This window comes from Salminus brasiliensis, chromosome 18 (assembly GCF_030463535.1).
Source record: "Salminus brasiliensis chromosome 18, fSalBra1.hap2, whole genome shotgun sequence".
Lineage (NCBI taxonomy): Eukaryota > Metazoa > Chordata > Actinopteri > Characiformes > Bryconidae > Salminus > Salminus brasiliensis.
Window position 1 is genome coordinate 23,467,610 of NC_132895.1, and position 22,173 is coordinate 23,489,782.

Genomic DNA, 22,173 nt, shown 5'->3' on the forward strand with positions numbered 1-22,173 from the left:
TATAAAACACATCACATATATTTAATATATAAATATAAAACACATCACATATATTTGATGATATAAATATAAAAACACATCACATATATTTAATATATAAATATAAAACACATCACATATGTTTAATATATAAATATAAAACACATCACATATATTTGATGATATAAATATAAAACACATCACATATATTTGATGATATAAATATAAAAAACACATCACATATATTTGATATATAAATATAAAAACACATAAAATATATTTGATGATATAAATATAAAAACACATCACATATATTTAATATATAAATATAAAAACACATCAAATATACTTAATATATAAATATAAAAACACATCACATATGTTTAATATATAAATATAAAAACACATCACATATATTTAATATATAAATATAAAACACATCACATATATTTGATGATATAAATATAAAAAACACATCACATATATTTAATATATAAATATAAAACACATCACATATATTTGATGATATAAAAACAAAAAACACATAAAATATATTTGATGTATAAATATAAAAACATAAAATATATTTGATATATAAATATAAAAACTTGATATATAAATATAAAAACACAAAATATGTTTGATATATAAATATAAAAACATATCAAATATATTTGATATATAGATATAAAACACATCAAATGTGTTTGATATATAAATAAAAAAACACATCAAATATATTTGATATATAAATATAAAAACACATCACATATATTTGATATATAAATATAAAAACACATCACATATTTGATATATAAATATAAAAACACATCACATATTTGATGATACAAATATAAAAACACATCAAATATATTTAATATATAAATATAAAAACACATCAAATATATTTGATGATACAAATATAAAAACACATCAAATATATTTGATATATAAATATAAAAACACATCAAATATATTTGATATATAAACATAAAAACACATCAAATATACTTTATATATAAATATAAAAACACATCAAATATATTTGATGATATAAATATAAAAACACATCAAATATATTTGATATATAAACATAAAAACACATCAAATATACTTTATATATAAATATAAAAACACATCAAATATATTTGATGATATAAATATAAAAACACATCAAATATATTTGATATATAAACATAAAACACATCAAATATACTTGATATATAAATATAAAAACAAATAATCAAATATATTTGATATATAAATACAAAAACACATCAAATATATTTGATGATATTAATATAAAAACACATCAAATATATTTGATGATATTAATATAAAAACACATCAAATATATTTGATATATAAACATAAAACACATCACATATGTTTGATATAAAGATATAAAAACACATCAAATATACTTGATATATAAATATAAAAACACATCAAATATGTTTGATATATAGATATAAAAACACATCACATATATTTGATAAATAAATATAAAAACACATCACATATTTGATGATACAAATATAAAAACACATCAAATATATTTGATATATAAATATAAAAACACATCAAATATGCTTGATATATAAACATAAAAACACATCAAATATACTTGATATATAAATATAAAAACACATCAAATATATTTGATATATAAACATAAAAACACATCAAATATATTTGATGATACAAATATAAAAACACATCAAATACATTTGATATATAGATATAAAAACACATCACATATGTTTGATATAAAGATATAAAAACACATCAAATATACTTGATGATATAAATATAAAAACACATCAAATATGTTTGATATATAAATCTAAAAACATATCAAATATATTTGATATATAAATACAAAAACACATCAAATATATTTGATATATAAACATAAAACACATCAAATATGTTTGATGATATAAATATAAAAACACATCAAATATATTTGATATATAAACATAAAAACACATCAAATATATTTGATGATACAAATATAAAAACACATCAAATATACTTGATGATATAAATATAAAAACACATCAAATATGTTTGATATATAAATCTAAAAACATAAAATATATTTGATATATAAATACAAAAACACATCAAATATACTTGATGATATAAATCTAAAAACACATCAAATATGTTTGATATATAAATCTAAAAACACATCAAATATATTTGATGATATTAATATAAAAACACATCAAATATATTTGATGATATAAATATAAAAACACATCAAATATGCTTGATATATAAACATAAAAACACATCAAATATACTTGATATATAAATATAAAAACACATCAAATATATTTGATATATAAACATAAAAACACATCAAATATGTTTGATGACATAAATATAAAAACACATCAAATATATTTGATATATAAATATAAAAACACATCAAATATATTTGATATATAAACATAAAACACATCAAATATATTTGATATATAAACATAAAAACACATCAAATATATTTGATGATACAAATATAAAAACACATCAAATATACTTGATGATATAAATATAAAAACACATCAAATATACTTGATGATATAAATATAAAAACACATCAAATATATTTGATGTATAAATATAAAAACACATCAAATATATTTGATATATAAACATAAAACACATCAAATATGTTTGATGATATAAATATAAAAACACATCAAATATATTTGATATATAAACATAAAAACACATCAAATATATTTGATGATACAAATATAAAACACATCAAATATACTTGATGATATAAATATAAAAACACATCAAATATGTTTGATATATAAATATAAAAACATATCAAATATATTTGATATATAAATACAAAAACACATCAAATATATTTGATGATATTAATATAAAAACACATCAAATATATTTGATGGTATAAATATAAAAACACATCAAATATGTTTGATATATAGATATAAAAACATATCAAATATATTTGATATATTAATATAAAAACATATTAAATATATTTGATGATATAAATATATTATATTGCTTTTCCCTCTCGTTATTCTGTAATATCGCCTTTATAGTAACAGTAGCTCGTGCTGTTTGTATTTTTGTAATTAGTTTTCTGTCATTGATAAAACGTATCAAATGCATGTAAGCCATTTAAATGTATTAAAATTAGCTACGTTGGTCTAAAGAAAACAACACAGTGGGTTGTCAGATTTAAAAACTAAAGCCAATTTCGTAAAAATGGCATTTTAGCATAATGCACGTAGCTAATAGTATCGAGCTCTGCTCAGCCAATACTTCCGACCTCATTCACCATCGATTATACGAAGCCTCTTTGCTCTCTCTGCCGATATACCTAATGAAGCGTGTACAGTACTGGTGTGTGTTTGGTGGATGGTGGATGTACACTCATACATACAGTGCACCGCAGGACCCAACAGACTACACTAGATGGCAGCACCGGCCTGATCTGTCCCTCTCATTATTTATCAGCATGTGGAGCTCGTTCCCTTTTGCCAAAATTATTATTGCACTAAAACACTTTCACCCTGTTTTGAAAATCCTTTAAATGTGTTTTAGGATGTTTAGGATGTATAAATGCTTTAGGATGTATACAGTAATAAAACATATTTTTGGTGAATAATGGATTATTTGGCTTTTCACGCGCTCCAGTCTTAAAGCTGCGGTACTAAACACACTAACCGGTTGAACAGCGCCTCAATTTAGCTCGATCTTGAAGCCAACTGGATCCACTCGATAATAAACTCTGCAAGGACCCAACAGACTACACTAGATGGCAGCACCGGCCTGATCTGTCCCTCTCATTATTTATCAGCATGTGGCGCTCGTTCCCTTTTGCCAAAAAAACATATTAAATATATTTGATGATATAAATATATTATATTGCTTTTCCCTCTCGTTATTCTGTAATATCGCCTTTATAGTAACAGTAGCTCGTGCTGTTTATATTTTGTAATTAGTAATTTTCTGTCATTGATAAAACGTATCAAATGCATGTAAGCCATTTAAATGTATTAAAAGTAGCTACGTTGGTCTAAAGAAAACAACACAGTGGGTTGTCAGATTTAAAAACTAAAGCCAATTTCGTAAAAATGGCATTTTAGCATAATGCACGTAGCTAATAGTATCGAGCTCTGCTCAGCCAATACTTTCGACCTCATTCACCATCGATTATACGAAGCCTCTGCTAATAAACTCTGCAAATGCCGTTACTGAGCCTATTACATACAGATCAGGTGAAGTCCCCGGAAGATGGAAGGGTCGGTTTTGCGATGGAAAATTAAACAATGTATTTATTTAATCATTTATTTATCTTCTTTATTTAATTGATATAAACAGAAAGGTTTCCATATCTGGGAATTCCATATTCTCTACTGTATTTTTATTGCAGTCTTTGGGGGGCATCCTGTAATTAAACGCAATGCATTGAGGGTGAATGTTAAACAGGCTGCCTGTGTTGTTTTGTGTATGTGAAAATCTCAAAAGAAAAAAAGAAAAGGAAAGAAAATTTAATGGTAACACACACAAATATACACGTAAAAAATATATAATACATTTTAAACATGAAAAAAAAATTAGTTTTTATATTTATATTTTTTCCAACTCCTTCCACCGACCTACAACCCATCATTTGCAGACGTTTGTACATCTGCGGGTGCACGTCCAGCTCTCCAGCCCAACAGGGGGCAAAATGGCTTCATGTCGCAGTAAAGGGGAAAGCGGAGGGAGAATGAGAGTCTGGTCCATGAGAATCTGCAGAAGAATGAACTGGAATTAATGTAAGTGGGCTGTATCTGTCGAAACAAGCGAGCTTGTGGCTACCGTTTCAGTGCCCGTCCACGGTGTACGAGCTGACCCTCACACATGGTGCTGAGTAGCGGCGTGCAGTGAAATTGGGCACTTCTGTAGCTGAAGTAAGTTGGTGAATAATGTCAGCAGCACAAGGTTGTTTGGTGTGCAGTGTTCTTGTGCTTAGCTTCTTCTTTGTCAGTGCAGTGCTCTTATTATTTTCTTTATTATTATTATTATTATTATTATTATTGACCTAGCTTTCCAGTATTTACCCTGGAGTAAGGAGTGCAGCAGAGATGCCCTGGACTAGTACAGCTGTACGACCACGTTAGCTAGCCTAGTTGGGTCTCCTGTATAACTTATGCAAACACTTCTCGCTGGAAGGATTTTCTTAAAAGTTAAACCTGTAGGTCAATGGAAGTGTCTCAGGTTCGTTCATGTTTTGCCCACGATGTCGACTGTTCTGTGTGGATCTGTTTCAGGTCTGGTGCTAAAACCCATGTGACTCAGTGGCTCTTTGTCTTCCCACATACAAAGCTAACCTAGCTACCAGTCTGGGAGTCCCACCAGGGAGAATCTGCCTCTGTCTGACCTCTACAGCTGCAAAAAGGTTGTTTTTATATTCTTACAAAGAATAGAAGTGATATACTGATAAGATGGTGAGATCCACCAGCATGGCTATAAATAAAAAAAATAATTTAAAAAAATTGAATGAATGAATGGAGTGTTTGGAATAACGCAACTCTGAACTCCACAGATTTTGCTCTAGCATGTCTGTCTCAGTTATCATTAAGTGGGGCGGACAGGAGTACTCCATCAGTTCCCTGTCTGAGGAGGACACTGTGCTGGACCTGAAGCAGTCCATCAAATCTCTCACAGGAGTCCTCCCCGAACGTCAGAAGCTTCTCGGCTTGAAGGTGAAAGGTAAAGATGCGCTGTCTGTACAATGTCTGAGAAACCATACTGGAGAACATGCAAGAACTCTTAATACCCACGATGCTTTAGCACTGTCAGTAACCAATAATTCATCATTCATCACCAAGTTTTTTTTTTTTTTCTTTCACCTGTGATGAATGATGTACACTTGCATCATCGGCTTGCAGGTAAGCCAGCAGATGATGGGACAAAGCTGGGCACCTTGAAGCTGAAGCCAAACACCAAGATTATGATGATGGGCACCAGAGAGGAAAGCCTGGTAGGTTTTTTGTTTTTTAGGCCTTGGGAAGCTTACATGCACATTATTATGGTAAATGGTAAAGACAGATAATTATCATGCTATTTGATCAGGTCTCAGGTGATCTACTGCAAAGCACCTGTCTGTAAAGGGGCTATAAAGGGGTTAAATGCATACAGTCCAAAGGTATTAATAAGGGGTTGATTGTAATTCAGACCTGAGAGCATTTGTGGGGTTAGGTACTGATGTTGGATTTTCAGATGATAAACATCACTCCTAGATAGTTCACTGGATGGAGCGCCATCACTCTAGAGTACACAGTTTCACTGCCCACAGCCTGGTGCAAGGGGGCTTTTATACCCCTCTGGGTGACAATTCTTTCAGGGTTGCTTTAGTCTGAAGGTTATTATACAGGCTGTGGGGACGCCTGGTAGGAGTTGGAGGACCTTGAAGTAGCTGCAATGCCTAATTAGAGAATTCGGGCTGTCTCGATTAGTTTGGCAAGTGTGCTCGTTATAGTATACAGACCAAGCTGAGTAGCGGTAGAAGTCCTCGGCCCTGATTCGGCCTCAGTCGCTCATGTGTATGTTCTCCTGAAGGAAGATGTCTTGGCCCCACCTCCTGAAAATGATGACGTGGTCAATGACTTTGACATCGAAGAGGAGGTGATTGAAGTGGAAAACAGGTCAGTTAGTGTAAAGACATCTTAATCACCTGACCTTACCTTTGAGATGCTGAACATTTTGACCCATTCATGCCTCCCCCCCCATTTAGAGAGGAGAATCTGGCTAAGATAGCCCGTCGTGTCAAAGACTACAAAGTGGAGGAGTTGAACCCACCAAGGGAAGGAAAGAGATTACTTGTGTTAGATGTTGACTACACATTGTTTGGTAAGACTGAACCGCCTCATGCCTGTTATGGTTATTTATAAATGTTAAGTTCCAGGCGTGCCTTCATCTTAAGGTTGCCTCTTCAGTTTTGCACTAGAGATATGAGCCATACATTCTGTTTAAAAGCAGCTAAAACTCTGTTTAGTTAAATACAGCAAAAAAACAAAAAAAACAGTATACTAAACTAATGACAGTCCTTTCCAATACCAAGTATGTGCTCATACCGAGTACCGATATCCTACTTAAATACTGGATAGACTGCTTTAAATCCTGATGATTATAGTGTTTCACTTTTTATAGGTTGCACTTTTTTTTTTAATCTTTTTCCAAATAAGGTCCAATAAGCTTGAAAGAACAGCATTTACTGGTTGAGTAACAGCACAACTAAAATGTTTTATAGCTATAAAAAAAATAAAAACTGGCACAATGCAGAATCTCTATGTAAAAAAAAAAAAAAAAAAGGTAGTAAACTTCAGTGTGCTGCCTTTAAACAAGCTGCCAAAACTCAACTTTTGGTTTCAGAAATAAAATAAAAAATAAATAAAAAGTGCTGTAAATGTAAAAGTTCTGTTATGTCTGTTTAATAGTGATTTAAGAGTGACTTTTTTCTGGTTGTTTAAATGTTTGGTTTCGTCATGAAGTATGCAAACAAAATTGTTCTATGTATATATAAAAATACAATATGGTATCATATTTTACTTCATGGTATCAATGCTCTCTGTTGCCGATACCAATCTTTAAACCATGATATTTGCTGATATTAAAACTCCTGGTATTTTTTCCCAGAGCTGTTGGGTGAGATGTAGCGGTTTTAATACCCTTTTCTATTTAGAAAGACTGTAGCCTTCTCTGGACATCTCTCTAGAGAGCTAGAAAGTTGCAGCGTGTCTTTTAAAATGCTCTGTTCTCCTCCTGGGCCTGATGTACCTCTTCATTGTACCGGTTGTTTGTTTTCTGCATGCTTCTACATTTACTAATTAGTATAGGAGGGTGTGTGGTTTGGGATACAGCTTGTGTGTTTGCTGTAAAAGGCAAATGCAAGAACTCAGTGACATGACGCCTACTTTATATGTGATTCCGGAACCCAGTTGAGGTTTCACAGGCTTTTATGGTATTGACAAAAAAAGTTAAATGGGAAAAGGTTTGGTCAGCATTCCTTAAAAAAAAAGCAACTCTCCTAAAAAAACATTTCTCTGTTATCCTGTAGAATTACATTTTGCCAATTGTGGATGTATTTGTTGTAGATCACAAGTCCTGTGCAGAGACGGGACAGGAGCTCATGAGGCCCTTTCTCCACGAGTTCCTCACCTCTGCTTATGAGGACTACGACATTGTCATCTGGTGTGAGTAAACCAACCCTTCCCATGCTTTCCCTAATCCACCGCAGCGTTATAATCATCTTAAGACCGAGAGACAGAGAGAGCGAGAAAATGCCCATAGCAAGACTGGCTCTGAAATTTTCTTTTATGGTGAAACCAAATTCTCATGAGTGACCTCATTCTCTATGGTTCCTTTTTCAGCTGCAACGAGCATGAAGTGGATTGATGCCAAAATGAAGGTATGTCCAATGACTCGTTCGTTCCGCTGTAACCACAATGGCTTCCCGCTTATGTTTTAGGGCATTAAAAGGGTCGAGTAGGTCAGACCGTTTTCTCTGTCTTTTTTTTCTGTCCGATTCGTAAACTGGATTTTGAACATAATTTTGAGGGCACTACAGTATCCCACAATGCAATCCTAAATTATGGCAAACACAGTAACTCACTAAGTGAGATGAATGTGAACCAGAATGCATTGCGAGTCTCTTGTTACTAAACAACAGACAGCGTAACGAACTGGAGCCAATAACAGTTGCTAAGCAAGACGTAGTTACGAGCCACTGAATGCTGCAACGGACATTTTCCCATGTAGTTCGTTAATGGAAGGCTTATGTTTGTAAACAGCGTAATGGTCAAAGATAATTCTGTAAACGGCACAGAATTTAGTTTGTGTGCCAGTGTGGAGATTGAAACACTGCTCAGACACTCTTTACACCACTTGATTATGGGACCAGTGCTGACTTGTACTTGTATAGGACAATACTAATAAGGGAGGAGGGAGTAGGGATCCATTTCAGTCACAGCCGGAATCACAGCTTTCATCATATGGCTTAAAACTAATGCTGAATTTGCCCTTAGCATTACTATAAGTGGCCAAAGGTTCATGAATAGTCTCTCATTCGTCTTGCTTGGGGTCTGTTTTCTTTAGGAGCTAGGTGTGACGGACAACCCCAACTACAAGATCACCTTCATGCTGGACAGCGGAGCCATGATTACAGTGCACACACCCAAAAGGGGAATTGTGGAGGTAACATATGTACCTAATGATAAAGTACAGATAAAGGTTTCTTATTTTATTTTACCCCGTTTTCTACCCTGTTTGGAAGGCCAATTGAGCAGTCCCCGTTCACATGAACTCTCCCTATAACAATGTCCCCAACCTCTTTTCGAAATGCTGATGCTGCATCATCGCTGGGTAGCCAAGCGCTCAGAGTGGCTTCCCAGCTCCGATACAACAGCTAACAGACGTCTGTGCTGACCAACATCACACTAGGAGCCAAGTAATGTGGGGAGGAAGTGCTAGCAACCCACCCCTGAGAGCACCAGGCCAATTGTGCTCCCTCTGACTCGGGCTGCTGATGGCAAGCAGCATGACCTGGGATTCTAACCAGCGATTCCCTGGTCATAGTGGCAGTGCCTTAGTCCAGTGGACCACTAGGAGCCCCCCCGATAAAGCACAGTATCATTGATTTCAGTCATTGACTAAGCATAGTGTGATTGCTGGTGCCAGATGGACTGGTTTGACTATTTCTAGAACTGCTGATCTCCTGAGATTTTCAGCACAACAGAAAAGCCATGTTGAGAGAGGTCAACAGCCAACGACCAGACTGGGTAGAGCTGATGGAAGGACTACGGTAACTTGAGAAGAAAAGCATTACGCTGTGTACAACGCTGTGAACCTTGAGGCGGGTGAGCTACAAGAGCAGATCTTCACATCAGGTTCTTCTAACATGTCCAGCCTGCCTTGTGTCAGCAGTTCAGGTGGGGGGGTGGTGGTGTAAAGGTGTGGTGAATGGGCTACGTCCAGCATGATGATGCACCATGGCACAAAGCGAACGTCTCAGACTGGTTTAATGAACATGATCATGAGTTCAGTGTTCAATCCCGAACTTTTGGGATGTGGTAGAATTGGAAATTCACCACATGAAAGTGCTCCTATACTATTTTGCTTTGTTTTTCTTGTTCTCAGGTGAAGCCACTTGGAGTAATATGGGGAAAGTATGGCGAGTTTTACAACAGAAAAAATACCATAATGTTTGATGATATTGGAAGGAACTTCCTCATGAACCCACAAAATGGACTGAAGGTACAATGCCTTTTATTACATCCATTAATTACAGTGTTATTGATTTCACACAAAAAAATAAAGAGTATTATACTTAAACTACCACTCTTTCCTGTAGATTAGACCATTTATGAAGGCACACTTAAACCGAGAGAAAGACAAGGAACTTCTCAAACTCTCTCATTACCTGAAAGAGATCGCTAAGCTAGATGACTTCTCAGGACTGAATCACAAACACTGGGAAAGGTAAGTGTAGTGGTAACTGTCCTTATTTTATTCTGTACTGGTTCTTGTGCTCCTATAGTTTGCATATAGCTGAGGCTCTCATATAGCCTAGTACACGGGTGTGAAGAAATAGGGGCAAGGGTCAACTTTAAACTGCCAATAAAACCCTCCGTTTTACCAGCAGGAGAACCGCTCCCCTTTCTCTGTTTTTAAACCAGCACCGAAGAACCCATTCAGAAACAAGTGGAGGCTAAGGCCACACATTGTAGTAACCCAAATCACAGCAGCATATTCGCCATCTATAAAACAGTTATTTCACACCAGTAGACCAACAACAACAGATACCAGTCCAGAGTGTGTACCACTACACGTTTACACAGGAAGTGTAAAAACAGTGTTTTTAAAGGAGCTGGCAGCTGATTGGTCAGGGAGGAGAGTCAGACTGGATTATAAGATATTAAACACATTATAAAACAATCAGTCAGTCCAGAATGTTTCATTATAGAAACTGATGCTAAAAATGAAGGGATTTTACTGAACAGATTAATTAGCAGCTCATCTGACCTGAACTGTGACTGCATTATTTATACAAACACCAGATCAGATCACTAATAGACGATCGGATCGGAGGATAAAATAACTAGATCGGAGTATCCCTATTGTTAAGTAGTCAAAGTTCAGTAATTTTTTGCAATAAGTCAGTACTATTGAGATTGTAAAGATTTAATCAAATTTTTTAATCAATACAAAACCAAGTACAATCTCAAATCCTGTGCAAAAACAGAAAAAAAAAATATTTGGAATTGATCCTGATAATGAATGATACTGCACTTGATATCGGTACTGAAATCAATATTTTGGTACAGTAAAAACTCAATGAGCCCTATTTTAGCTCACAACGCTGTGTTGGCAATTCACTGCCAAGATAGCAATGAACGTCTGCCTAGGTTATCAGTCAGTGGAGCACCTGTGTTTTCCATTGCCAAGATAGAAATACCAGAAATTTACCTGAACACACCTCATTTCAAGACCAATTGAAGAGATCTATTTAAACGACGTGAAAATAGACTGCTGGTGGGGCGTAAAATAGCAGTGAGCATCGCGACGCACCTTGCGCAGGGTGTAAGATAAGGCCCTTTATCTTCTTTAGTTTTGGTGGAAGATTAATGTTGTTTACAAGCAATTTTGTTGATCATAGGAGCCGTCTTGAAGCCTGAGCTTTATCTGCGTTATCTGTGCAATATGATGAATCATAAAATTGTGTTGTTTGATTACTGAACTTGCCTTCAACCTGCAGGTACCTCTCAAAGAAGCAGAGTCAATGAAGCCATCAACATCAGCCAGAAAAGCTGACCGTTCCTCAAGAACAAGCGGTGCTGGACACCCACGAGCCCTCAATAAACAACTCCCTACCTTCAGGCTAGCTTTCTCTCTCATCTCTCCATGCTCTCTTGTTCCTGGGGGAGAAAAAAAAAAGTTCAAAATGTTCACCTACGGTCACACGTGCTGTGGCATGCAAACGTTTGGGCACCTCTGGTGAAATTGCCTCTTCCTGGCCTTTCCTTAAAGGTACAGTCCTAACAAGCTAATTAAAGTCTAAGAACTTGGTAAATCTGAGTGCTCAACTCACTCACAGCATTAATGTTTGCATGGTGTTCTTTTGCTCATTTCTCTTTAAAATTGCTGTCTTTTGGGGATCAGTTAATCTTCTATTGACTTGGCTATTCACAGTAATTACAAGGGGTGCCTACATTTTTGCCTGCCATTGTACATGTTTTCAAGCAAATAACTGCATCAACTGTAGCTCCCATAAGCATGACTGCCCCCCTCCCCCTCCTTTGATATTTTCTCCTGGCTTGTGATCCTTTTGTATGGGCTGAAGGCCATATTGAGGTACCAGGTCTGCCTGATGAGCTGAGACTGGTTAAATGATATATATGTTTCTTGCTGCTTGTCCAATGAAAAACATTAGTTTTTGAACCCTGTAGCTGCTCTGTACACCATGTAAATAATTCTGGATGAATGGACCAATAGAAATGCTCTAAATTACTTGGACTTGAACTCGTATTTTCCATCGACTGCCATTCAGAGTTAAGATCATTCTTGCGTTCTCCTGTAAAGCCACTGTTTTAGAGATGCATGTTTTCCATTGGACAGTGTCCAGAAGGTTAAGGGCGGAGTTACATCAGTGGCCACTTAATACACAAGCCAGGCTCTTGTTTTACAGATCGAGTCTATTTTGATCATTAGTTTCCTTTACTGCAAGCTAACCGAGCCTCAGTTTGCGAGCATCCCGTCACTTAATGTCACTTAACGCCAGTTCGAACCCTTTTTCTACACCATCCGAAAATGTCAGCTGCCCTTTCCATTGTGTGCACATTCCAATGATTATGATAAATGGACCAATAATAAAAAAAAAAGGTCCAAAATTACATGAGGTTCTCATTTCTGCCCCATACTATCTCACCCCGGTGAGGTAAATAAGCTTTCAGTTGTAGATTTCTCAGCACAGACTCCCAGAGCCATGAGAGGCAGAGGCTCGGATAAAGTCAGTTCACACGAAATACCACCCTGTCCCACTCTGTTGGGTTCTGTCCTTTTTATGACCCATGTTTCAGGCTCTAGATACTTTCTCTGCCACTATAAGCGGATCTAAGCTGTTTTCTGCTAAATGACGCAGCCCTGAAACTAGCATGACAAGCATCCTGAATGGAGGACCGGGGGCATCTAAAGGTTTACATCAGTTTTGTGTTTTTTTTTTATTTTTTTTATAGTGAAGAACTATGAACTATTTATTACTGATTCTGTTGGCATTTCATTTGTAGTGCTCCTTTTTGTTAAGTGTTGAAGTTGTGTTTATTGCCAGCTCTGAATTTAGTTTTTTGGAATCCGACTTTGAGTTTGCCAGCAAATAAATGCGAGATGCTGCTTTAAAGACTGACATTTTTATATCTGTTTGTGACCTTGAAACTTTTTTTATTATTATTATTTTTTGTTGTTGTTTGGATAGAAGTTGGAATAATAATTATTAATTAATTTAATTCATTCATTCATTGTTTGTATTTAGTTGTTTCAAGTCACTAGATGTCCTCTAATGACCCTGGTCGTGGATTTTGTCATTTCATTCGAACAAGAACACAGATGTGAGCACTGAATTTATGGATGCAACTCAAGTGTAAATAAAAAGGACATGATTTTATAGCGAGTCTTGAATATTAGCGTTTAATGTGATGTAGATCAACACTTCCAACACCGTCTGCAACACATTAGCTTGATTCAGTATGATACAGTTGTTGCTTCTTAAATACAGTATATGAGTGGATTTACTTAGAATATTACATTCAGTAAACATAAGAGCTTATGTTAATAAATAAATATCTGAAATTACATTCGATAAGGTAGATTACAGAACATTGCTGTTAATAAACAATAATGAATGTTTGCATATTTCTGGTACAATTTCTGCAGTTTTTGGAAGTTTTTGTTACTGGTTACAGTTGTATGTAGTAAAAGTATTCTCTAAACGATGCCACGGAAGAACTTCTTTTAGTTTTCAAAAGAACCAGGCTTTTAAAAGAGGCTTCTGAAAGAGACATGATACCAATTCAGGGGTGCTTGGAACCTTTTTGCGCAGGTTCTTTAAATATCGTAAAGGTTCTCCACACTCCTACTTCTCATTTAATAAAATGACATATTAGAACCATTGAGAAGGGGCGGGCCTATGGCCTATGGGTGATTGAGAATCCCTTCATAAATTCCTAAGTTGTTCACAAATATAGTTTGTAAGTATGAAGAAGCATCCTGTCGATGTTTGATATGTAGAAATGAAGAGTTTCCAGCAAAAAAAAAAAAAAAAAAAAAAAAGCAATCGTCTAGTTGAAGTAGAGCGTGTTTCTCCAGACCTGTTCAGGATGAGAAGTTGAAGTAGTTGAGTGGACGTTCATTCAGTCAAGTCAAGTCAACATTGAACACAGGTTAGGACAGTCTAGATGGGCTCTTGCCTTTTTATTTTTCTGACTTGTGCTTGCTGATCCTGTAAAGGAAAAGAAAGTATGTTAGAAAAAAAGCTACCAGAAAATAGTTCTGCTCAAAAAAATGCCCTGATCACATTAATAGTTCAGTGAACCTGATTCATCACAGACTCCAGAAGCCACTGAGAGGAGATGTTTATGGCATATAAAGTTTACAGCAGGAGATGCTAGGCTAACACTGCTAACAAACACTGGACCGTCACCAAAAACCTTAATATCTCAAAAATGCTTCTTAACCTCTTAACAAACTCTGAATGGATCCAAATGTGTTTTGCACAGACAAACAGATACAGTTTAGCCTTACTTTAGTCCAGGACTGAAAAATGGGCCAACATGACCTGCTTTTAGCTTGTTTTAGCTCAATTTTAGAATAAATACTTAAATTAAACAACATTAATTTTCATTTCTGAAAGGTGGCAACCCTACCTGCCACCCACCAGACTGACCACCAGGCTCCCCTGCCACCCGTTTTAGACTAGCTGACCACCGCCCTGCCTCCCAAGGTTTCTTCCTTCAGCTCCTTGCTACTGTCTAGCTTTGGCTAGATTTTTGTGTCTTGTTGATCTCTGGTCTTCTTCTACCAATTACTGATTCTGTAAACATAATTAGATTTTTTACCATTACAGGCATTACGGAAGACCACTTCTAACTATCTACAGTAATACACTGCTGAGAGTAGAGAAGGTGACCACTACAGAACAGCGCTTACTTTTGCTCGCTCCAGTCACTCCAGACTTGATTGGTGAGGAAGTCCTGGGCCCGTACACAGAAGGTGTAGCTCTTTCTGGAGGTGACCTTATAGTGTGTCTTGTTTGTGTAATAGGGCTAAAGATAAAAAAAAATGAAGCAAAACACAATAAATTCATATAAATTATAATACAGTCCATTGCTCTTCAAAAACAATTGAAAAGGGTGAATAACTGATTGATACTCAAAAGAATGCAATGATGCATAGATCGGAAGATTTATCCGTGTCTTCATAATCGATTTCAGGTGCATGTTGGATTGACACTAGTTTATATATTAGACACTAGATAAGGGCAGTGGTGGCTCAGCGGTTAGAGCATCGAGCTACTTAAGACAGGGTTGTGGGATCATAGCCACTGTTGGGCCCTTGAGCAAGACCCTTCACCCTCTGTGCTCCCAGGGAACCATAGCAATGGCTGCCCACCGCTCCGGGCATGTGTGCTCATTGTCACTGTGTGTGTTTGATCACTAGTGAGTGAGTGTGTGTGTGTGTGTGTGTGTGTGTGTGTGTGTGTGTTAACTGCACGAATGGGTTTAAGGCGTAGGCCAAATTCCAGCACTAATGGTGAGTATGGTTGTACATATTTATAAGGGTGTCTTGTCTTGTTTTTTTTATTATAAAATCATTGGTCAAAATAAACTACACTTAGCAGTCCCGTAGTTGTGTGTTTACATATATTTTTGGCAGGGCAAAGATTTACGCTCCCTGGAAGGCCGCATGCCGAGCATGTGAAAAAGCAATGAATTATTACTATTCATTTATTCATTCATACAGCTCTTTTTACACTTTAGGTTTGTAACCCTCACTGATATATTCTCAATGTCGTTCTTCATACTGAAGTCAGCACATCAGTGTTGTTTTGTATGTGAGAAGCTTGTTAAACAAGCCAGGGCTCTGTAGGTCATGACTTTACCTCTGAATGGTTTCCGGTATGGTCACAATTCCTGCGATGAGAGACCACTTTTACTTCATACTGGAGCGGGTAGAAAGTGCAGGGGGCGTTCCATGTTGTGGGGATTTCCCATTTGAACTCGTCATCCTCAGCCTTCAGGATATTCACTTTGTCCGGTTTGACTGCAAGATCGAGATCACGTTAGTGGACTGAGAGTGCTGAGCCTCGAACACCTGAGAAATCCATTTGATATTTATATATATATATACAGAATGGATTTCTCAGGTTCTCACACACACACATGTATAGATGTGTAGATAGTTAACTCCATACATGTTCAAAATGGAAAAAACCTTAACTTACCAGCCTTGATGGAGTGCATCTGTCTTCCAGACCTATAGGCTATGCCGCCAGGCATTCCTAGAACCGCAGTTACATTCGTAACTATCGCTCCATGCTGGATTTTAGGTCAGGCTCTGACCTCGAACTAGGTCTTTTGTTCTTTAGCTGTGTGTGGTTTTGCTTATGTCTGGTCATGAGTTCTTGTGATGTCTCTAGTGAATCTCTTCTCGGCTTCACTTTTATACCCTATTTCCTTACATTCCTGCCTATGAGAAATGTTTCCATAGCAAAGCACTGCCATTACTAATTGTCCCAGGAGGGAAGATATCTGAGCCAGGAAAGAGCAATATTTAGGACTACAGTTTAGCTCAGGTGGAAAGAAACCCACTTGCATTTGGAGTAATGACTAAAATTAGTACTAAAACTAAAAGTTTTACTAACACTTAAATAAGGTTTACATGCCAAATATATGTGTAGTGTGCAAATGAATATGAATAATTATTATATATAGTTTTTAAAATACAGTATACTACATAACAAAGCCACTCATAATATATAAACATGCACAGCCTAATTAGTGTTGGAGAGAGGTATGCAACACAGCAGGGTGGTGGTCTTGGAAATCTATGCACACACACGGCTTAGTTAACATTGGACTAATAAAACCTGTAACTACACAACTCAGCCAACGTACTGCCAAACATGACAAACCACACAATTATCTGTCAGCAGAGAATATTATAAAGCCTTTGCGACTTCTTATATACACATTTTTGCAATGCAAGCTGTTGTAGGAACCTGTGAAACCTTGTAACCTTGTAAAGCTTACTAACTTTCAGCCGTGTGTGTATGGCGGACTCCACACCAGCGCAAATGAGTACACGTGCAGTACATGTGCAGAGCACACGCATGTGGGCAGAGACGTGAGGTAGGTAGTTGGACATGCAGGTAAAGTCCATCCAGTCATGACATTAGTCAGAAAGAGATGATTGAGCGGGACTTTTACAGTCCTGTGGTCGCGTGCACTACACCAACCCCCAGTGTCCTTCATTATAGGTGCAATTTGACTTTGATATCTGCATTAACTGTCTCGAATGACTTAAGTCATTACACCTGCCTGTTCCACCCGTCGTACATCAGCCCTGTCAGATCAGAACTTTGACACTGCATATGCACCCCCCCCCCTCTCTTGTTGTTACATGTTTTGAAAACACCAGGTGCTCTTTCGCATTGTGTGAACATCTCGCGATGAATCAACCAACAGAAATAGCCCCCTAAGAAATTTAGCTACAATACAGGGGAGTGCCACATTTGTGCAAATTTCTGCAAATTCAGTCATTGTGAGTGAAGTATATACAGTATATTATATATATATATATATATATATATATATAGTTGTTCAATGGAAAACTATATATGTAATATATGTATATATGTAATATATATGAAAAATATGTAATATAAGAGTCTAATAGGTAATTTCGAGCATTTCTATTGGTCTGTTCATCCAGAATGATCCGTATCTCTGTATACCTGTATCTCCAAAATAGTGAAGGCAACCATTTAATATAAGTTAATGAAAGTTAATGTAACATATTCCAATTAATTTCGAGTATTTCTATTGGTCTATTCACCCAGAAGTGTTTACACAGTATACAGAGCAGCTCCAGGTTTCAAACTAAAAACTAAAAATGTACAGAAATGGAGATACATGTTTTTCAATGGACAGCAGGGATATATAGTAATTGTTTTGTTCCACCAGTGACCATAAATGTATATGTCTACTTAGTCTTATTCTATTATGTATGTACACTATACTCTACATTCTGAACCTTATTTTCCTCTTCTCTGTGAATCCAAAGGACCAGTGAGTGCAACGCTTCACTGTCCAGAAGATGGCACTGGAAGCTCTTACTGATTTCATGGATGAAGAAAGTCTTCTGGTGCTCCTCCAAGCGGTACTGGCTTCGGACCATCAGGGTTAGGTCGATGCGAGTGACCTCCTCAGAGTACGGACACTGCTGTTCCTCGCAGGTCAGCCCGTTGTTATCCGTGTCCAGGGAGCAGTTTATAAGGTGCGAGTTTCTGTGGGGGGAAAAAAGGCCTACTTATCAGGGGACTTCATTTCCAAGCTGTTCCGCTGGATACATCTGGATACAAGCTGAATACGGAAGTACACAGTACTAGAATATATACAGTAGAATGTATGATTAGCCATAACATTAAAACCACCTGACAAGTGAAGTGACCTTCTCATTACAGTGGCATCTGTCAAGGTCTGGGATATATGTTTGATATGTTCCTATATTCCTAATATTTTCCTGATCTAGCCCAGTCAATTCTCAAATCAGTGCAGTTTCAGATCATGCTAAAGTTTACAGCCTTGCTTTGAAAACCTACAGAGTCACATTTAGGCCAGAGTCCCCAAAGTGAAATGATCCTTTGCCTTACCGGGAAGCTTTGAAGAATACCACAACTCCATTCCTTATTGAATCCCATTTCCAAGAGCAATGAAATGGACCGTTGTAGTTCCTCGCTATACAGGTAACGAAGTCTAGGCAAAATGAGACATGCAGTTCATCACATTTGTACAGACAGGCCTTTATTGACAGCTTGCGATATTTTGTAGATACACACTGCGAAACATCAAAACACTAAGTTACCTTTATCAGTCGCTGTCAGAATAGCCTTCTCGAAATCCACTGGTTTGACCAGCACTAATGTGTGGTTCAGAACGTCTCCAGCCGGGCCGTGGCAGGTGTAGTTTCCCCCGAGCATGCCGTAGATAGCGATGTCTATATTGTTCCCCTTCGCAGGAAGATTTAGTCCATTCTTCTGCCAGTGAATCTCAGTTCCTTCAAACTGGTCCCCACAGCGTAGCGAAACTTCTGACTTTTGTATCATTGGATCTCCATTCACTTCCAAAGCAATGACTGCAACAATCGAGTTCACTGGTGAGACGTACAGCTATACCATGATCATAGTATAAGATACACTATATAGACAAAAGTATTGGGACACCTGTTCATTAATTGTTTTTTTTGGGGAAAAATATGTTTATTAAAATGATTTTATCTTGCTTTTGTTGGAGTAACTGTCTCTAATGTCCAGGGAAGAAGGCTTTCTACTAGATTTTGGAGGAGCAGTGGCGTGAGGATTTGATTGCATTTAGTGACGAGAGCATTAGTGAGGTCAGGATGTTGGATTGTTGGATGATCACCACCCAATTTTATCCCCAACTCATTTAAAAAATCTCTCTCTCTCTCTCTCTCTCTCTCTCTCACATATATATATATATAAATGTGTGTGTCCAAATGTAGACAACCCTTCTAGAACCCTGTATAGAACATATAGGGCCATGTCTCTAGCATTATTGTGCTCCATCATGGCCCTGTATGTTCTATTCATTAGAATATATATATATATATATATATATATATATATACACACACACACTTAACACACAAAATACAGAAGAAAAAAATATTGCAAATATATATATATATATATATATATATATATATATATATATATATATACATACAATAATGTACAATATATGACATTTTGGACCATTTTTAATTAACCTAAAATTAATAAAAACTGATGTCAAATGATGTCAAAATGTATTAATAATTATAAGATAGATAATTATAGTAAAGACAATTCACCATTTGGCTTGATAAGCCGAAGTGACGAGCTGTCTCCCACATGAAGAAGGATGAGATGCAAGGCAAAGAGGATCATCCACTTCATCTGAAACACAAAACAACCCAATGATTCCTTCCTTGTACAAAAGCATATACAGGTGTGTACCTGCACACGCAAAGTCTAATCTTGATAGTATAGAATCCAGTCTCGCTCCTACCTTTACTGCTGTCCGAGTACAGTACGATTCCTCAGCTGTGACCCCAGTGAACTGCTTTGCACTGTCTGAATAATGCAGCATTTATAGGTATTTGAGAGAGAAGTAAAAAATCCCAACACAAGACAAATAAGGAACTGGAACAGCCCAGGAATTTCTCTACTGTATATGTGACCCAATTACTGAGTTCGGACAACCTGACCGATATTCGGTCACCTGTTGCACCTGAATGGAAGGTGGTTGTGGGTTCTAATGAAGTGGTTTAGGAGCAAGCCTAATGTAGTGCTGTGGTAGGGGGTGTCCAGTTGCATCACTGTGTATCACTTTCCTACGTTTTGGGAACCCCCCCCTTCTGCAAATGACAGGGAAAATTACGATTGAGGAAGTCAATGACCTCCTGGAGGTCATCAATGGAAACGGACACAGCAAGTTCTATTGACAATAAGCCTGACCTACCTTTAGGGGAAGCAGCGAAAGTACTGGTTTTCTCACTGCACTGCTGTGTCATAATGTGTTTGCAAAATAACTTGTGCCTTTTACTTCAAGTAAACCGCAGCATAGAACGTGGTGAAAAGGCTCCCATTCCTAATGTAAAATACTGAAATTCCAGAGTTTTTCAGTATGGTTTGGTGGTGTGTCCCTATTTTGTCTTAATAACCAATAGAATTAATGATTTAAATGAATTACTAATAGAATCATTATCTTCCCAAGAATATTCTTAAACGTGTTCTTCAGAAGCGTTCCTTCATTATTTTGGTAAAAACAACGCAAAAAGGTTTTAGGTAGAAACTTCTTAAGAAGAATTCTTGGTGAATAAGGCTCTGCGTCTACTTGAGGCGCATGGACTCAACAGGTTTGAGCTTCATGGCCGTCTACACCTGGTCACTTCATGTGAGTAGTATCTGGATTGTATCCTGATGAGATTTTAACCGCATGAGTTTACATCTGACAGCAAAATGCGTCTTCGTATCTGTGTTGCTGTTTGGGACGGAATATGCAAATGTGCTCATGGTAAAGCAATTATTACTGGTGTTTGGGTTGCACTGGGTGGCTTAAATGAGTTTCAGGAGGTCTGAGACAATCTGGTTTAAATGCGTATTGGTTTATAAGCGTTTACACTTGCAGTTTTATGTGGTTTGACCTGATCCAGATATATCCTGATACTCAAGACGCATGACGGGGTCAAAAAGACAAAAACCGATTGACCTTTCTATACGAAAGGCCTTTACTTGATCAATTTTACAAATCCAATCAATTTGTCCTGAATCTGGTTTCTTTCTGATTCAGTTCAGTTCAGATAAGGTTTCTTTGTCTTGTGTGACTGTGTAGGTTCCCCTGGTGCAACTATGGAAGCTCTGACCCTTCAAGGCAGGGGCTCCTGTGGTATCTGGCACCAAGACTTCAGCAACAGATACTTCAAGTAAGTTGTGAGGTGGGGCCTCCATTGATCACATCAATGAGCAGTGGACTCACATGACCCTGGCACCAGTTCACCGGTTGTCTTTCCTTGAAGCACAGATCCTTATGGTTGTCCATTTTGAACTGGCTGCCAAATGTTTTTGTGGACAGCTATTCTATTGACATAGATGAGCAAATGCGCTACTGTTAATGGAATAGGACTCGCTAGAATAGATAAACGTGAATCTATTGGCACCATGCCTAATGCTAGGTGTGGGCTAGAGAGGTGTAAAGTCTCCCCAGCACTGGACTGCGTATGTCGTAGCTGTCCAGCGATCCAAATCTTGAAACTCCAAAAAACGGCAACATTGCATGAGAAGGAAAAACCCTTCTTAGCTTTCAGTGGAAGTGCAAA

General features: G+C 36.7%; 2 protein-coding genes across 6 annotated transcripts; one reads left to right on the forward strand and one right to left on the reverse strand.

The window, feature by feature from the left end:
- Positions 1–4,674: 4,674 nt before the first annotated feature.
- ublcp1 (ubiquitin-like domain containing CTD phosphatase 1) lies at positions 4,675–13,681 on the forward strand. 2 transcript variants are annotated; one of them, XM_072661574.1, is made up of 12 exons: positions 4,675–4,799; positions 5,295–5,422; positions 5,570–5,736; positions 5,916–6,007; positions 6,586–6,671; positions 6,761–6,876; positions 8,121–8,219; positions 8,397–8,434; positions 9,121–9,219; positions 10,162–10,278; positions 10,376–10,503; positions 11,780–13,681. In XM_072661574.1, exons 3-12 carry the CDS (start codon positions 5,583–5,585, stop codon positions 11,805–11,807), a joined length of 957 nt encoding a protein of 318 aa, XP_072517675.1. In that variant the 5' UTR covers positions 4,675–4,799; positions 5,295–5,422; positions 5,570–5,582; the 3' UTR covers positions 11,808–13,681. The 2 variants fall into 2 exon arrangements, with proteins under 2 accessions (XP_072517675.1, XP_072517676.1); XM_072661575.1 differs by lacking the exon at positions 4,675–4,799 and adding an exon at positions 4,828–4,934.
- A 13-nt stretch (positions 13,682–13,694) lies between these two features.
- il12bb (interleukin 12B, b) lies at positions 13,695–20,796 on the reverse strand. 4 transcript variants are annotated; one of them, XR_011977811.1, is made up of 10 exons: positions 20,364–20,796; positions 20,167–20,251; positions 19,159–19,428; positions 18,947–19,049; positions 18,411–18,580; positions 16,175–16,335; positions 15,223–15,338; positions 14,940–15,106; positions 14,484–14,515; positions 13,695–14,384 (listed from the first exon to the last, which is right to left on the reverse strand). XR_011977811.1 is itself a non-coding variant. In XM_072661573.1 (9 exons), the coding sequence occupies exons 1-8, from the start codon at positions 20,442–20,444 to the stop codon at positions 14,488–14,490; spliced, it is 1,014 nt and encodes a 337-aa protein (XP_072517674.1). In that variant the 5' UTR covers positions 20,445–20,796; the 3' UTR covers positions 13,695–14,384; positions 14,484–14,487. The 4 variants fall into 4 exon arrangements, 2 of the variants coding, with proteins under 2 accessions (XP_072517674.1, XP_072517673.1); XR_011977810.1 differs by having other exon boundaries at positions 13,695–14,515; XM_072661573.1 differs by lacking the exon at positions 14,940–15,106.
- Positions 20,797–22,173: the final 1,377 nt, after the last annotated feature.

Bases quoted from the DNA above. Each gene is read 5' to 3' on its own strand.
- ublcp1 (XM_072661574.1), top strand. From the start codon at position 5,583: ATGTCTGTCTCAGTTATCATTAAGTGGGGCGGACAGGAGTACTCCATC. The intron at 6,877-8,120 runs GTAAGACTGAAC...TATTTGTTGTAG, and splicing joins TGTTGACTACACATTGTTTG to ATCACAAGTCCTGTGCAGAG. The intron at 9,220-10,161 runs GTAACATATGTA...TCTTGTTCTCAG, and splicing joins CCAAAAGGGGAATTGTGGAG to GTGAAGCCACTTGGAGTAAT.
- il12bb (XM_072661573.1), bottom strand. From the start codon at position 20,444: ATGCTGCATTATTCAGACAGTGCAAAGCAGTTCACTGGGGTCACAGCT. The intron at 20,252-20,363 runs GTAGGAGCGAGA...TTTGTGTTTCAG, and splicing joins GTACTCGGACAGCAGTAAAG to ATGAAGTGGATGATCCTCTT. The intron at 16,336-18,410 runs GTAAGAGCTTCC...TCGATCTTGCAG, and splicing joins TTTCTTCATCCATGAAATCA to TCAAACCGGACAAAGTGAAT.